This window comes from Salvia splendens, chromosome 2, assembly GCF_004379255.2.
Source record: "Salvia splendens isolate huo1 chromosome 2, SspV2, whole genome shotgun sequence".
NCBI classification, from domain to species: domain Eukaryota; kingdom Viridiplantae; phylum Streptophyta; class Magnoliopsida; order Lamiales; family Lamiaceae; genus Salvia; species Salvia splendens.
In genome coordinates, this window is record NC_056033.1 from 9,045,982 (window position 1) to 9,062,050 (window position 16,069).

At 36.3% G+C, this 16,069-nt stretch overlaps 2 protein-coding genes and 1 long non-coding RNA gene across 8 annotated transcripts; all 3 read right to left on the minus strand.

The window, feature by feature from the left end:
* Positions 1-310, minus strand: LOC121770747. The gene is made up of 2 exons (XR_006043847.1): positions 245-310; positions 1-156 (listed from the first exon to the last, which is right to left on the minus strand). It is a non-coding gene; the product is annotated as an uncharacterized LOC121770747 (long non-coding RNA).
* Positions 311-1,017: 707 nt separating this feature from the next.
* Positions 1,018-1,468, minus strand: LOC121772770 (50S ribosomal protein L30-like). The gene is made up of 2 exons (XM_042169990.1): positions 1,277-1,468; positions 1,018-1,158 (listed from the first exon to the last, which is right to left on the minus strand). Exons 1-2 carry the CDS (start codon positions 1,466-1,468, stop codon positions 1,018-1,020), a joined length of 333 nt encoding a protein of 110 aa, XP_042025924.1.
* Positions 1,469-4,485: 3,017 nt separating this feature from the next.
* Positions 4,486-12,860, minus strand: LOC121762160. 6 transcript variants are annotated; one of them, XM_042157960.1, is made up of 7 exons: positions 12,741-12,860; positions 12,492-12,584; positions 11,670-11,923; positions 10,970-11,174; positions 5,517-5,523; positions 5,070-5,336; positions 4,486-4,892 (listed from the first exon to the last, which is right to left on the minus strand). In XM_042157960.1, exons 1-6 carry the CDS (start codon positions 12,775-12,777, stop codon positions 5,216-5,218), a joined length of 717 nt encoding a protein of 238 aa, XP_042013894.1. In that variant the 5' UTR covers positions 12,778-12,860; the 3' UTR covers positions 4,486-4,892; positions 5,070-5,215. The 6 variants fall into 6 exon arrangements, with proteins under 6 accessions (XP_042013894.1, XP_042013909.1, XP_042013921.1 ...); XM_042157975.1 differs by having other exon boundaries at positions 12,446-12,836; XM_042157987.1 differs by having other exon boundaries at positions 11,670-11,937; positions 12,492-12,835.
* Positions 12,861-16,069: the final 3,209 nt, after the last annotated feature.

A 16,069-nucleotide genomic window follows, 5' to 3' on the forward strand; every position in this document is an offset into this window, starting at 1 on the left:
TTAAAAGTGCATAACTGCAACTGTCAAAATATCTTCTTCATCTAAGGAAAAATCATCTCAATCAATATGGAGTATATGATGTCTTTAACAATAAAAGCTTCAGAAGTAAAAAAATCGCAACCAGCAGTAGATGCGCCTTGATCAGAACCTATGTATCTGCATCAGGGCCCCAATCCACAAATATAAAAGCTTCAGAAGTAGAAAGGGTACAATTTTTTGCATGTCCTCCCAGTTCAGTGCTTACCATTGATTTTGAGGCGCCACTGGTCCTCATTCATAGAGATAACTTATTCTGTGACAACCTATAGGCTATAGGAAAAGAAATACAGTATGAAATGAGAATACAAGGCACCGGTTCAACACTCAACACTACATGATGCAATAACTATGGAACAAGGACATAAGAAAAGGAATATCAGTTATTCAACTTCTCCTCCTCCAAAACAATCAAACCAATAATCTTTCTAGGGTGACGGTGAGACAAGGTGCACCATCACCAAAGCTAGCAACAGTAGAGATTAGTTTCATATCAAACCCAGCATAAGTGAAAGTGAGACAACTTTCTTTATTTGCCTTGAGAAAATAAGCATGTATTTCAACCCTAATGACTACTTTTTGGGCCAATGAATTGCTTCAAAGTACCTGAATGCCTAATGTATATTCAAACTTAATTCATTTGATTGTAGTAATTAAAATTTATAACTTTAAGGTCCAACTACTTCTAAACTATTAGGGCAACTACCATCAGTTTTTAAAACAGAAAACTCAAGCAAAAAGAGGACTAACTTAGAAGCTCAAGCCAAATCCTACACAAATTATTACCATATTTCAGATTCCAGACAAATTACTGATCCTAAAATGATAAGTTTGTGAAAAATAAGAGACAATACAACAGTGCTTCAAAATTCAACACAAAATTATGCAGCAACTTAGAAATACATTATCAACGTGGTCTATCACAGTCACCAACAATTAATTGAATAAAGCACAGAAAAAAGAACTAACCAGAGAATAATCTCAGAAATTATGCAGAAGGATCAATAGTTGAGGAGGCTGATGATTTACGACCAAGGGCGGGCGCAGAGCTTGGTGATTTGCGTCTTTTTGCTTCCGCGCGTTGTACATTTCCTCAGTCTCCACCACAACCAACCTTTTCACCTGTATTCAAAATTATGTACAGTATATAAATAAATTATGCAGGCATCATCATCATTGCAAAAAAAGAGAGAGAAATAACTGAACCAACTAGCGTATGCCAAACAGAGAGGGAGAGTACCTGTTGGATCATTCCACGGACTGTGGGGGTATTCCAGCGCATAAGGGTGCGGTTGCATTTGGTGAGACGCAAGGCCTCTAAGGTGCGGCGATGGAGCTTCCTCGTGCCTGGAATTCCCCTCACCAGTGTTATGTACACATTACGACTCCACGCAACTGGAACATTTGCTTTAAATGCATTGTATGCGCTCATTTTTCTTCTATCTTATTGACCGATATGATGAATGAGAAGCAGCAGACCTGCAGACAAATGGGGGGAGACAACTTAGACGAGGGTTGCAGTAATGCTATGGATAATACAGGACTTTACACGAAAACAGGCTGAGCCGAATACAAGCAGGCTAGAGCTAAGCTCGTGAAAGTTACACTCGAGCGCCAATTCAATCATTAAATGAGCTTGCGCTCGAGCTCGAGTTGAAAATCATTCATTTAGCAGCTAAATTCCACGAATGGACGTTATAGGCTCCGCTATCCGCCATTTGTACCCGGGAAAAAAACATTTCCATTGATGGGAAAGACGCGTTAGCTTGTCGCGTGTTTTAACAAAACACGCATGACGCTCTCGCGTGTATAACAAAACACGCATGAAGCTCTCGCGTGTCTATTAAACACGCATGACGCTCTCGCGTCTTTGAATTAAACACGCGTGTTGCTCTCGCGTGTTTGCCTTCGATATTTTCCAGTCCAGCCGGCAGAAACTTCACTTCCACCTCGCTCAATCTCACTCTCAGCGACGCCCAACGTCTCTAACCGGCGGAAATCGAAGTGGATCCGATATTTTGAAGCTCTAATTCCTATTTTAAGTGGTGTTAGGTAATTTTTGACCATTAATTTCAATTATCATTGCTATATGTTAGTTAGGTATAGATTTAGGGTTCATGGGTTGACATTGTGTGACAAGAAAAACCATGAATTTAGGCCATTGATGTAGTTATATGCATGCATTTTAAACTAAATATATAATCGAAGCAATGAACTTGGTATTGAATTTTTGTATTTAATTTTGTGCAATATTTATTTAAGTATGTTGAATTTAGAGTATATGATGTTTTGTCATACTTATTTTGCAAGTTTGATGGTGTTTGTGAGTTTATATTGAGCGGGAAAAATTATTCAGCTCCCAGGTTTGGGTGTTGCTTATGATCCCCTCGTGCAAAATCATTTATTATATTGAATGAAAAGATATCTTATTATCAGCTACTTTCAATGATATGTGAAAAAATTGGAATTGATTTGGATGCACATACGCTTGATTTAACATGGAGGCATCATGTGGTTTTTAGTGGAGTGGTGAATTATATAGCTACACCAGTGGATGATAATTTGTGGGAGTATATGTTTGCTGAAAATCAACGTCAAATTGAACTTTTTATTGAATATACACCTGTTACTACTGCGTTGCAATTTGAACCACCTATCACTCATCATGATATTGGAACGTCTAGGAGAGATGATTATCATAGTTTTGATGTCGGGACATCTAGGAGGGATGATGAATATCATAGTATTGAATTCAACACATTTGGGAGGGAGGTTGATGAACAACTAGATGTACCAAATGTGACATGTGATGGTTCATATGGTTCTGATAATTGTGATGGTTCTGATTGTTCTGATAATTGTGATGGTTCAGATGGTCCAAATAATTGTGATGGTTCAGATGGTCCAAATAATTGTGATGGTTCAGATGGTTCTGATTGTGATGGTTCGGATGGTTCTCAACCAAGTGATCTTGATTATAGTGCAAAATCATGTGAAGATTCGACAGACGACGAGACACTTGATATGATGGTTGAGAATTATGTACAACCATCTGTTCGTGGGGAGCAACCTGTTCCCGAATATGTGCCTGAAGGGTTACCATTTTTTCGATCATTACCATGTGAAGGCAGCCGAGGTTACTTTTCAGAAGACCATGGAGTGGGTGGAGAAGATATGTGGTATTGGGATGAGGATAATCCGAGACATATAGATGGGGGAGCGCTGGGAGTGAGGAAGAGGGCAGTAGCCTCGTAATTTCATTCATTGAAACACGCATGAGCAAATCGCGTGTACAAATTGAAACACGCATGAGCAAATCGCGTGTATAAATGAAACAGGCATGAGGAAATCGCGTGTTTAATTGAAACACGCTTGAGCTTAACGCGTGTTTAATATGGATACACGCGAGAGCGTCAAGTGTCTTTCCTCTCTCTGGATCTTTTTTTTTTGCGGGAACAAACGGCGGATACTACCTCTTGGGAGGTAGTTTCTTGGAATTTAGCCTTCATTTAGCTCGAGCCCGGGCTCAATTCGCGTTTGGAAGGTAAAGAATCCTTAGCTTCGACGCAAAGAACTACAACAAATACAATGCAGAGAATTTTCCTTCACGTCCGGAAAGACTCTCATCAATACTGCAGAGAAGCTAATCAACAACTGAATAAAGCAATAAAGTAAATTGAGGCAAAAAAAAACGAGTTCTCCCTTGTTCAGTAATTTGAGCCCTGATATCAATTTCTAATTCAAGCCCCTAATTTATTTGATGCGAACAAGTGAAGAAGAAAGAACTAACGTGGAGACAATAAAGGGATGCGACGGCGGTGATGAAGGCTGGGTGGGCAGGGCTTCAGGCGACGGAGGTGGCGACCGGCGCGTCGGCGATTGCTGCTGTGCGCTTAGCCACTTATGGCTTAATAATTTTATTTTTTTCATTTATTTATATTTAAAATAATTTGATTAATACCCCGTTTTTGCAAATGCGCAAACCCGTTTTTACTCAATTTTCACAAATTATGACTTTATAACTCATGTTATACTTGGTAGTTGCTAATTTCGTATACTATACAAGGTACAAACCCGTATCATATTCCTCTCACAGTTAAATTAGTTACATAACCCCTAAAACTATTGGTTATATAATTAGATAGTGTCTTATTTTTTAATTACGATTATAGATTTATATATAACCATGCAACTTATACATGTAAAATTTACCGGGGTTCAGTATAATGTGCCAATTTTTATATTTACAATCCTTAAAATTTTCAACGCCAAGGTAGGAGTTCGAGTTTCAAATTTTAACATGAAATTGTTTATCATGATTACCCAATAAAACCTTATGTTAGTAAACGGAGTAAATAAGAAAACAATATCAAGAAGATTTGTACACTGGTTCTTGTGAGCTGTAATATATCTCAAGTATGGAGTATTATTTGTTGATCGAAAAGTATCTAATATTTAAACATATATGCCATCATAATATATGGAGTAGGTTGCCAGCCGCTCAAAATCACAGAAAACTAGATAAATCAAAATGAAAAAGAGAGCTCCATTTTCGGATGTCAATTATTATGATGACACAAGGGCCCTAAAAACGGCTTCACTGAGTGTGGCATTGTACAGCAAAAGATGGCCAGCATCAGGAACCTCATGATATTTAATCCATGGAAGTTGTTCTGATAAATACCGATTCAGCTTGTATGGAATGTACTTATCTTCATATCCTTGCCAAAGATGAACTGACCCATCCTTATTAGGGAAAGGATCACTGATATCCATTGGACCGAATTCCCAGTTTCCGAAACCCACCATTAAGTCACGGTGTAAACATTCATGAACACCTTGCTGCCGCACTTCTCCTGAAAATAGATACAAATCCTGATTAACTTCTCACACTAGTTGGATATCTTCATATGTGCAAGTGTTGTTCATAAAAGGTTATGATTACGATCCACTATGAAACAAAGTATGAGAACATCAACATAGTACACGTATGGCAATGTTGTGTGCGCTTAGCTTCAGAGTGGAAATTTTACCTGACCCTCCTTAGGAGTTTCAGAAAGCTGCTTGATAATTTCTAGGTCGGATCGGCTGAAAACATCAAGAATCCCTTGCATGATGCTTAAATTTGTGAACCATTTTTGGGTCATCCACCAGTTGAATAGCCAAGGGGCGTAATGTGCTACTCGAAATGTCCACTGGTCTGGAACAGACAGCGCCCCAAGGCTTCTTTTAATAGTTTAGCCGGAACACCCTTCCACCAGTAATGAACAAAGGGAACTACAAGTGCAACTCCTGATAACCTTCAATAGTAGTAAGATGTATAATGTGCATTTCTGATGCTAAAATCCAACATCACTATTATCCATTATTTATTTAACACAAAAAGTTATGCAATTTAGCTACACTAGATCAATGTTTGAACATGCAATGAGCTAGATAGGTTGTGGATAATCATGATTCATATTGCTGTATTATTTTACCTGTGGGCAGGCCCGGCCCTGGGGGGGGTCGAGCAGTGCCCCCGCCCCGGGCCCCCAAAACGTTGGGGCCTCCAAAATCCAAATACATACATGAGTATATACATGCTACTGGGCCAGGTCCAAGCAAGAAACAAGAGCCCACAGCAGAGAGCCGCAAAGGCAGGCAGCGCTAAAGCCTAAATGCTAGAAGAAACTTTTAAGGTAATAATATAAATTGTATGCTATAAATATTGTCTTGGATGTATTGAAGTGTTTTATTACTACTGTTGTTATTGTTACTATTAGTTTATAGTATTATTATGGGGCCCCTCTTTTAGTTCCGCCCCGGGCCAATAAAAACTCAGGACCGGGCCTGCCTGTGGGGGATTGACAAACACAGATTTTGCATGTTTTTAAAGACTATATTTGACTTGTTTTAAATGTCAATCATGCAAATTATGTTCTTAGATTGCATATGTTATACATTTGGTATTTTTGACGTGTTTGTTGATAAATGATAGAAAAAGATAGAAAAATGGAAAAAAAGGCCAAAGTGCAGCAGCCTCTGTTCGAGCCCATTCTGCCAGCGATTTTGAAGTCCAATCAGTGCTTACTATATGCCATTCTCTTCGTCTTCGAAAGAGCTTCGCGTGGATAGCTTGCATGTCTTAATTGGAGTTCTGTGGAGAAAGTTATGACAATTCTACGAACGTTGCGCAGTGCAGTCAAAATCTGGCGGGAATTTAGGCGGAAATTCACGGAAGAAAAAAAATTATTATATTGTGAAGCCAAATCTCTCCTATTTCTTGTAGGGCACGAAATTTATCAAAAATAAACCTTTTTCCAGCCTATAAATACCTCTGAACCTAATTCATAATCTTCATCTCAGAGCCTCCGGTCCTCCCCCTCTACACATTCTTCCATTCCATCTTCCACACATAATTCATCCATCTTCCATTGGAGCGGAGCTCTGCAGATCCAGGCAAGAAAAGACTGAAGATTGAAGATTCAACCTTGGGTTTTATCAATTTCTTTCATGTCTTATACTTTTATTTTTGATTTTACTACTTGTCTATGAGTAGTTAAACACCATTTGTAGTTTTTTGGGTGAAAACTATTATGAATATGTTTTGATTTATTGAATTGAACCTTTTTCTAGCTCTTGTGATTGTTTTGCTTGTTCTTGTGCTTTTATTGTTCTTTTGTCTGGCCAACTTTAGAACTATGTCCGTCTAACTAGATTAATCGAGAGATAGCTAGTTTTGCATGGTAAAAGGAACGAGTACAACACATAGGTTTATCTGTACTCGAGAGAGGGGACCCTTTGTGAGAACTTGAGTCTTAGGAACTTAAGGAGTTAGAATCTAATCAATTGGAAGGAGACTTTGATAGTTAGAGTCTAATCTACTGGATAAGTGCACTCGAGAGAGGGCTTATCTGAAAATCGCGACTTTCCTAATAATCCTGGAGACACATAAAGGTAAAGGTTCTGTGAGATTAATCATCACTAGGTCGTAGTAGTTGGATCCTAAAACTCTACTTTCTTTAGCCTGCTTTGTATTATTTTGTTTTTATATTTGTTTATATTTATTTTTATAGTTGGATCCCAAAGCTCCGTGTCTCTAGATAGTATATGACGCTTAGTATATGATAGCCAGTTGCAATCTTATTCCCTGTGTTCGATATCCCGGTACTGACCTTTAGCTATACTAGTTCTACCCTGTAAACTTGCAGGCATTTTTAGTGCTAATAAATAGTGCATCAAGTTTTTGGCGCCGTTGCCGGGGAATATTATTGCTTTAACCTGATATTGTAGAACGGTTGATAATACTAATTTGGAATGTAATATGTTGTATTGTTTTGTTTTAATTTTTTGATTTGTTTTACGAGGGCTGCAATCTAAGGAGAGCACTGAAGACGGCACAGAGCACAACAATGGATTATTCTATGCTCTAATAAGCTCCGTCGAGCTCGGATGAGGTACAAATATACATATGTTCTTTTTATTAGATTGTGAATCTGCTAGTTAGGCCTTTTTTCTTTCTTTCAGTACGATTTTTTTTATATACTTTTTTTTCTTTTAGTTATTAGTTTGTCTACGTAAATGTTTTTTTATGTATACTTTTCATTTTTTTTTCTTTTTAAACAGAATAAAAAAAAGAAATACTTGAACCTTCTCTCCTCCCTTTATATTTTATTTTTTTCCACCTAATTCACACACTCACACTTCACGTTCACATCACTTAATCAAATTCTTTGGATGCTACCAATTTTCTTGTGCTCAATCGTTAACCAATACAAGGTACGTTCTCTTTTAATTTCTGAGCTTTGAACTTGAATTCTTTCATGAATGACTTTGTTATTGATATGTATTGATAGTTTGGATTGGAGTTTGATGGGGAATGATGAAAATTTTTTGCAATTAATTGGGGGATAGAGAATATTACGGGGGATGAAAAATGATCATGTTAAGGTAGATAATTTGATTTGCATATTTTATGCCTTGATATGATTAAAGTTTAGGGGATTGCCATATGTTATGCATTGTACTCTACTGTAATTTTCTTCATTCTATGCTCACATTGCGAAATTGTAGGTACATAATGCATCCCAAAGAAAAATTCCGAGAATGGGGGATATTTTATGAGCCTCAAAGAATGTCAAGCTAAAGACGTTAACCAAGCGCTTGTTGGGAGGCAACCCAACATTGGTATCTTTTTTTTTATTTTGATTTGTTTTCTTAGTTTACTCACGTCCCTACCGACTTTACAAACTTATTCTTAACTTAGTTTTGAATAAGTTTGGGGGATGAAGTGGTGAACCGTGAGTTTAGTTATTTTTGTTTATTTTTATTTGTTTTTTTAATAATCCCTAGGTGAATCTTGTCATGAGCATAACATAGAAAATTTAGAAATACTCATGTTTAGGAACATCAGACCGAGTTGCCTATGATAAAAATTTCGTTTATGTGTTGATTGAGTTGACTTGATGCATTGATTTGAAGGTTTAGTGAAAATGTGCATAAATAATGAATTGCTTGTTTGCCTTGAATCTTGCTTATACCTTGTGAGACTTGAGCCATAAATTTCTTTCTTGTGTGATTTATCTGCATTCATGTATTTGTTTCTAGAACTTGCTCCTAGTCTGCTTAAGTCTGCAAAGTGTTTAAATGATAAAAGAGGACGTTAGGCCATCCTTCTTAGCTACTTTATATATCAAAATTATTGACCTTACTCAAAATATTTTTCCCTAGCAAGCCATTTTGAGCCTTTAAAGCCTTTTTCTTTGGAAGCTAAATAAATGGGGAATATTCATACACTCTTGGAGAAAGTTAGTTCATATTTTGTGAAAAGAGTTGGAGAGATAAGGTAGAAAGAAAAGTAGTGTGCTTACTTGTGAAAAGTGCATAGACATTTGTGGTTTGAATGACATATTTAGTTGTGCATAAAAGAAAAAAAAGGATGTACCAAAGAAAAAAATGAAAAGAAAAAAAAATCAATCAAAGGAATTTGGGAAGTGAGAAGAAATTTTGACAAAGTCTAGAATTTACTGAGATTCGAATTGTTGGTGCAGTGCTATGTTTGATGTAGTAGAAATTGATCACTTTTGCTATGTTTGGGATTAGTCACTTTTTAGCCATATTTCCTCACCTTACCAAAGAGCCTACATTATAACCGAAAATAAAGACCTTTCGGATTTTTGATTTTAATCACATAAAGTAGAGGAGGGATTAGACATCGAGCAAGCCTATGGTAAAATTTGCATGTTGCATGATCTGAGAGCATATATTCTTTACCTTATACACTTTGAGAGTGGGTGATAAACACACTTCTAAACACTTGTGAGTGCATGTACTTCAAGGTGATCAACGAGCTAGTAATGAAAATGCACTAATAAGCTTTGTTTGATTTGATTTGTATTCTTGTCAAACTCTTCATTTCTTGTTACAATTTTTGAGGCAACTATGAAGTCTAGTTCTTAGCATCCGTGTTTCTTTATTAGTTTTTCTCTTGTTTTGTTTGAGGACAAACAAATAATTAAGTTTGGGGAGTTGACAAACACAGATTTTGCATGTTTTTAAAGACTATATTTGACTTGTTTTAAATGTCAATCATGCAAATTATGTTCTTAAATTGCATATGTTATACATTTGGTATTTTTGACGTGTTTGTTGATAAATGATAGAAAAAGATAGAAAAATGGAAAAAAAGGCCAAAGTGCAGCAGCCTCTGTTCGAGCCCATTCTGCCAGCGATTTTGAAGTCCAATCAGTGCTTACTACATGCCATTCTCTTCGTCTTCGAAAGAGCTTCGCGTGGATAGTTTGCATGTCTCAATCGGAGTTCTGTGGAGAAAGTTATGACAATTCTACGAACGTTGCGCAGTGCAGTCAAAATCTGGCGGGAATTTAGGCGGAAATTCACGGAAGAAAAGAAATTATTATATTGTGAAGCCAAATCTCTCCTATTTCTTGTAGGGCACGAAATTTATCAAAAATAAACCTTTTTCCAGCCTATAAATACCTCTGAACCTAATTCATAATCTTCATCTCAGAGCCTCCGGTCCTCCCCCTCTACACATTCTTCCATTCCATCTTCCACACATAATTCATCCATCTTCCATTGGAGCGGAGCTCTGCAGATCCAGGCAAGAAAAGACTGAAGATTGAAGATTCAACCTTGGGTTTTATCAATTTCTTTCATGTCTTATACTTTTATTTTTGATTTTACTACTTGTCTATGAGTAGTTAAACACCATTTGTAGTTTTTTGGGTGAAAACTATTATGAATATGTTTTGATTTATTGAATTGAACCTTTTTCTAGCTCTTGTGATTGTTTTGCTTGTTCTTGTGCTTTTATTGTTCTTTTGTCTGGCCAACTTTAGAACTATGTCCGTCTAACTAGATTAATCGAGAGATAGCTAGTTTTGCATGGTAAAAGGAACGAGTACAACACATAGGTTTATCTGTACTCGAGAGAGGGGACCCTTTGTGAGAACTTGAGTCTTAGGAACTTAAGGAGTTAGAATCTAATCAATTGGAAGGAGACTTTGATAGTTAGAGTCTAATCTACTGGATAAGTGCACTCGAGAGAGGGCTTATCTGAAAATCGCGACTTTCCTAATAATCCTGGAGACACATAAAGGTAAAGGTTCTGTGAGATTAATCATCACTAGGCCGTAGTAGTTGGGTAAAGGTTCTGTGAGATTAATCATCACTAGGCCGTAGTAGTTGGATCCTAAAACTCTACTTTCTTTAGCCTGCTTTGTATTATTTTGTTTTTATATTTGTTTATATTTATTTTTATAGTTGGATCCCAAAGCTCCGTGTCTCTAGATAGTATATGACGCTTAGTATATGATAGCCAGTTGCAATCTTATTCCCTGTGTTCGATATCCCGGTACTGACCTTTAGCTATACTAGTTCTACCCTGTAAACTTGCAGGCATTTTTAGTGCTAATAAATAGTGCATCAGGGATGTACTTAAGGCAGCTGTAAGTCGGATAAGCTCCCATCGACACGCCAACAACATAAAACTTGGGTCGAAGACCTAACTTGTCAGCCAACTCTTGGATATCGAATGCTTCACTCTTCACTGACCTTGCATGGTTAGAAGTACTTTCACCATAACCAGCACGGTCGAATGACAGGATGTAAATACCTAACTCCTTCAATAATTCCTAGAAATCGGGAAATTGAAGGATGTTGGGGATTAAGAAATTGTATCAAAAAAAGAATACATGCGTGATACATAAATAATGGCACTTCAAAATTCCTTGTGTCATGCTCTTAATTTGAACAATCAAAGTGGTTATTCATCTTAAGCCTCGAGTGTTTTATCTCCAAGTTCTTAGTGAACTATGAAACATGAACGCTTGTAAAGATCAATAATCAGTTCATTGATCTTCAGCTAATCTTATGTAACATCATCTTCCCCTGCTAAAGCATAGGAATTAGGAATACTATGTGAATACACAGCATATGTCAGCATAATTTTAGAAACTGTAAAAGTTCAAGAATATTCTTGTTTGCCTCAAGTCGAAGACATGTAACAAAAGCAATATCAGAGCCTCTAATACTGTACTGTCATTTCATGATTATGATATATCCAAAAGTAGCTAAAGTTTCTACATAACACTTCCAGTAAAACCTGAATAACTCAAGAATTTGCTTACATCAGAAAGATTTATGTTGAAATCTTTAGAATCATCAAAGCCGTGGGAAATTATTATCCTGTGCTTGGCTTCTTCCTTGGCAACACCCCTCTCCTTGTATGCCAAATGCCTCCCATCGTCAAGTTTCACCCTTGGAGAAGTCACCGGAGGACCACCGGGGGTGCCACATATTTTAGGAGGTTGAGGCTGTATTGCAAAATAAGCATATCCTACACAACCCACCACTACTCCAACTGCTATCTGGGCAATCATATCTGTCAAAACATATCTAGAACCATGTTATTCAGACATAATCCACTCGATTACATATCAAAAGGTGACTCACTAGCTCCAACAAGAAAAGAGTAACTATGCCAATGCCTTTGAGATCATAATCTGTTGCTGCTCAAGTGTATGTATCTTTGAGCAACCAAATCATTTATCAACTGGTCAACTTATTAATGGCTGTGAAACAAGAACACTGATTTACCAGCTAAGTGATAACTCAATGATGTCTTGATCTTAGTAATTAATGACTAGATAACTTATATCGTGAGTTATTAAACCACTCTTTCCATGTTCATCTGATGTTAAATCCTAATTTAGGAAATCAAGGAAGCAAACATAATAATCTGTAAAATTATTAGAATACCATCACAGCAAGACGAGGCTCTACATGGATTCGAAAACTCAGAAAACCAATATCAATAACTTCGATGAAAAATCAACTCGAATTGAAACGAAACAGGAAATGAAAGCATCAATTATGAAATTCTATGGGTACGAATATGAGTTACCAGTTAAAATTTAATGAACAGAGCAGAAAATTAGGGCGATACCAACTTGAGGTAAATCTGGAGTAGTTTCTTCCAATACTGTTAGACTTTCTGGTGTGAGCCCTAGCCGACGCAGCAGATATTTTCGTGGTAGTCATGCCTTCAATTATGCAGCTTATATTAGTAATGATGTGCGCTTGGTTTTCAGCAAAACAGTCAAGAGAGAGAGCATATTGTCACTTGTCCACTCTGTTTTACTTCAAGATTAAAAACAAAACTTCTTCATGAAACAGATTTAAAACGTTTGGTCACATACATTCAATAAAAGATGCGTTTGGATTCAGTGGAAACATGGACTTCAATGAAAAGTTTGTTGATAGAATTTCTGCAAACCGAGCTTCCTTCAATGAATTTGTTGTTGAGTCTTTTTGTTTTTTTTTTTAAATCCAATACCTTTTTTTAGTAAACTCTAATTAAGGGGTACTATTGTTGTTGAAATTTCTCCTACGTCGGTGATTTACATTTATCAACTAACATTTGAGCTCAATAAGGAATTAGTAACAAAATAATTGTCATCATAAATATATATGGGTTGCATGTTAAGAAAAGAATTGAATAACGCACCCATAGAATTCTCATCGTGTTACGATATCTTATACCAAATATTTAAATTTGATATGATTTTAAGTCCAGTGACAATCATTGTTAGGCCCAACTAGGGATGTCAATGTAACCCGGAACCTGCGGGCCGGCCCGAATAACCCGATAAAAATACAGGGTTAGGATTGTAATTTCGCAGCCCGAATTTAAAATCGGGCCATTCGGGTTGTCGGGTTAGGCGGGCTGACCCGTTCGGGTTGCGGGTCGGCCCGTCGGGTTGAAGGCTTCTGCACATCAAACAGTTTTTGTAACTGTCATAACTTTCTCTACAAAGCTTCGATTGAGGCGTGCAATATATCCATGCGAAGCTCTTTCGAAGACGAAGAGAATGATATACATTAGAGGTTTATCAGACTTCAAAATCGCGAGAAACATTGACTCAAACAAGGCTGCTGCACATCCACATATTTCTAATCCATTTTCTAATCTATTTTCTATCATTTCTCAACAAACATGTAAACATACAAAAATATAGAAATATAATCAAAATCATCCAAGACAACCCTCTAAAACCACGTAAAATCCAAATATGTCAACTGACTATATAAGATCACGAAAAAAATCACTATGTGGTTCATGGATTCATAAATACTTGTATATAAAAGCTTTCTTTTAGTATATTTCCAATATAATAGTGCAAAGTGTTTTGACGCCGCTTCGTCATTGAATTATGCGTACTTTGATGATTCTTAAAACAAAGATAAATTATTATTTTACTTATTTGCAGCTGGAATAAATTAAATTTGACCAATCATAATTCAAGAAAACTTAGAGTTACTCCAATTAGCTAGCATCTTGATAATTCACTCTTTAACAATTCAAAATATTTTTGTTACATCTACGATGCACCTCTCACGTTATGAAAAATTTTATTCAATTTTCTACGAATTGATTTATGTTTGAATTTTGAAACAAAGTGTTGATTTATGTTTTAAATACATAAACATAAACATAATATTGATAGATATTTTGTAAATAATTATGTAATGAATAAGTTATTTAAATTTAAATAACTTAATCTTTTTTAAAAATATTAAAGAAAATTAAAAATACGTATTTCATTGTTGAATTATTAATTAAAAATATGTATATAATTCAAGAAAATTAAAAATACGTATTATTTTTTTGAAAATATTAAAAGAATTAAAAATACGCATTGACCAGAATAATCCGATGGGTTAGCCCGAAACCCGAAGGGTTAGGGTCGAACTTTTATAACCCGAAAAAATCATAACCCGAACGGATTGGCCCGAACCCGAACAGGTTGACCCGATTGACATCCCTAGGCCCAACTTATATCTAATTGCCCTATATATTTAGAGAACCCAGATCTGTCTGGTGGGTCAATGATTCTAGATTAGTATCAATTGTTTATTCCATCTTAACATATTGTTTTTCCTTTAATCAATCTCGTCATTAGCAAAAAAAAAAAAAACTACGATGCCCTGGTGTAGCTGAGCGCAACTATTAATTAATGAATAGTTTTTTTTTTAATAAAAAACGCCCTTTGTGGGCGGGAGGTTTAGGCAGACCTCCAACCCGTAAATAATATCAAGATAAAATGTTCTAACAACATGATCTTAGCCCAAAAGTGACTAGGATCTAAACAAGAACATGAAGAAGCCAAGTAGAGGCCCCACAAGTCGAGATCCTCCGTACTATCAAGTGGAAAAAAACTGACTATATATATATACGAGGGAGAAACGTGCGTGCCCTCTGTGCTCCAATAGCCGCATCATCGAGCTTTGAGGCAGAGCTGTTGGCTCTGATTCGGGGGTTCGAGATGGCTATGGAGCTTTCGACACACATCTGGATTGAGATGACTCAGTCGCACTGCTACCATGTGTTAAGGGATCATCTATTTTCTCATCATTGTTGTTTTCCGTTGATTTATTCATTTCCAAGTAATTCGTGGATCGACCTTTCCGATTGGTGTCTTCACATCTTGATCCGAATTACTTTTTGTGATATCATATTCGTTGAACATTTGAATTGCAAAACCTCTGAATCCTTGCCTGAATAATTACCTCTGAACCGTATCCTTATGTCTTGTCAGCTAATATTTCTCGTAGATTTGCACCAGAAAGTCATTCCTTGATGGATTTCTTCATACCTACGTTTGAACCATATTGTCTAAGGTCCTCACATTTGACTCTGTATTATTTCATCTGCTAGAGCTTCTATCAAATCAACGATAAATTAGTCTGTTCTTCCTGGATTTATCATTTTGAAAGTCTTCGTCCCATGTTTATCAACACTTATATGTCTTTGCTTGAAAGTCTTCATTGTATCTCTGACGGTTTTGAATTTCGTTAACTAATTTTTATCTGTGCTATCAAAATAACTTCACAATTATCTATTAATGTGTGATTCTGTAACTTCGTGCTAGATTAGTTCAGAATTTAAAACTCACATGATATTGTTTGTTAGAAATATTATATTTCGATTTGACTGGGTATAAGACTGCAATCTTCCTTTTATGTTGCAATCTTTGGCTGTCAAACTGGACATTTGAACAACTCTGGTAACTTCCCATAACAGTGGAATGCAATTTTTTTTCTACATTAGGCTTCATTCAGTTTCACATAACATCTTTTTTTTGTGTATCTGTGGATATAGCTAATTACACCTCCTACTTCAGTGGAGTATCGTCCAATGTGCTCATAAATTCATAATCTCTCCCTTGTTGGGTGCTTCCTGATTCAAGGGAGATCAGATTCTTGACTATTCAGAACACTAAAATAACAAATATGGAGATGGGGTGATAGATAGGCAGTCTTTGGCCTGATTGTGACTGTTAATATATGAGTATATTTTAAGCAGAAAAATGACTAATTAATCTGATAAGCTATGACTTCAAAATGATATTGTATAAAATTTAGAAAAAAAAAGAGATTATGATGATTGAGACAGAAGTGTCTCGAGAGGCGACTATGCGTATAAATTTTGAACAACACAACTCTAGATGTTTAAATATTTGTTGTT

Excerpts from the sequence above, each read along its gene's own strand:
- LOC121772770 (XM_042169990.1), bottom strand. The coding sequence starts at position 1,468 with ATGAGCGCATACAATGCATTTAAAGCAAATGTTCCAGTTGCGTGGAGT. Across the intron at positions 1,159-1,276 it reads TCCGTGGAATGATCCAACAG|GTGAAAAGGTTGGTTGTGGT; the intron begins GTACTCTCCCTC and ends TTTTGAATACAG.
- LOC121762160 (XM_042157960.1), bottom strand. The coding sequence starts at position 12,777 with ATGTTTCCACTGAATCCAAACGCATCTTTTATTGAAT. Across the intron at positions 11,924-12,491 it reads CTACTCCAGATTTACCTCAA|ATATGATTGCCCAGATAGCA; the intron begins GTTGGTATCGCC and ends ATGTTTTGACAG. Across the intron at positions 11,175-11,669 it reads TCAACATAAATCTTTCTGAT|GAATTATTGAAGGAGTTAGG; the intron begins GTAAGCAAATTC and ends CCCGATTTCTAG.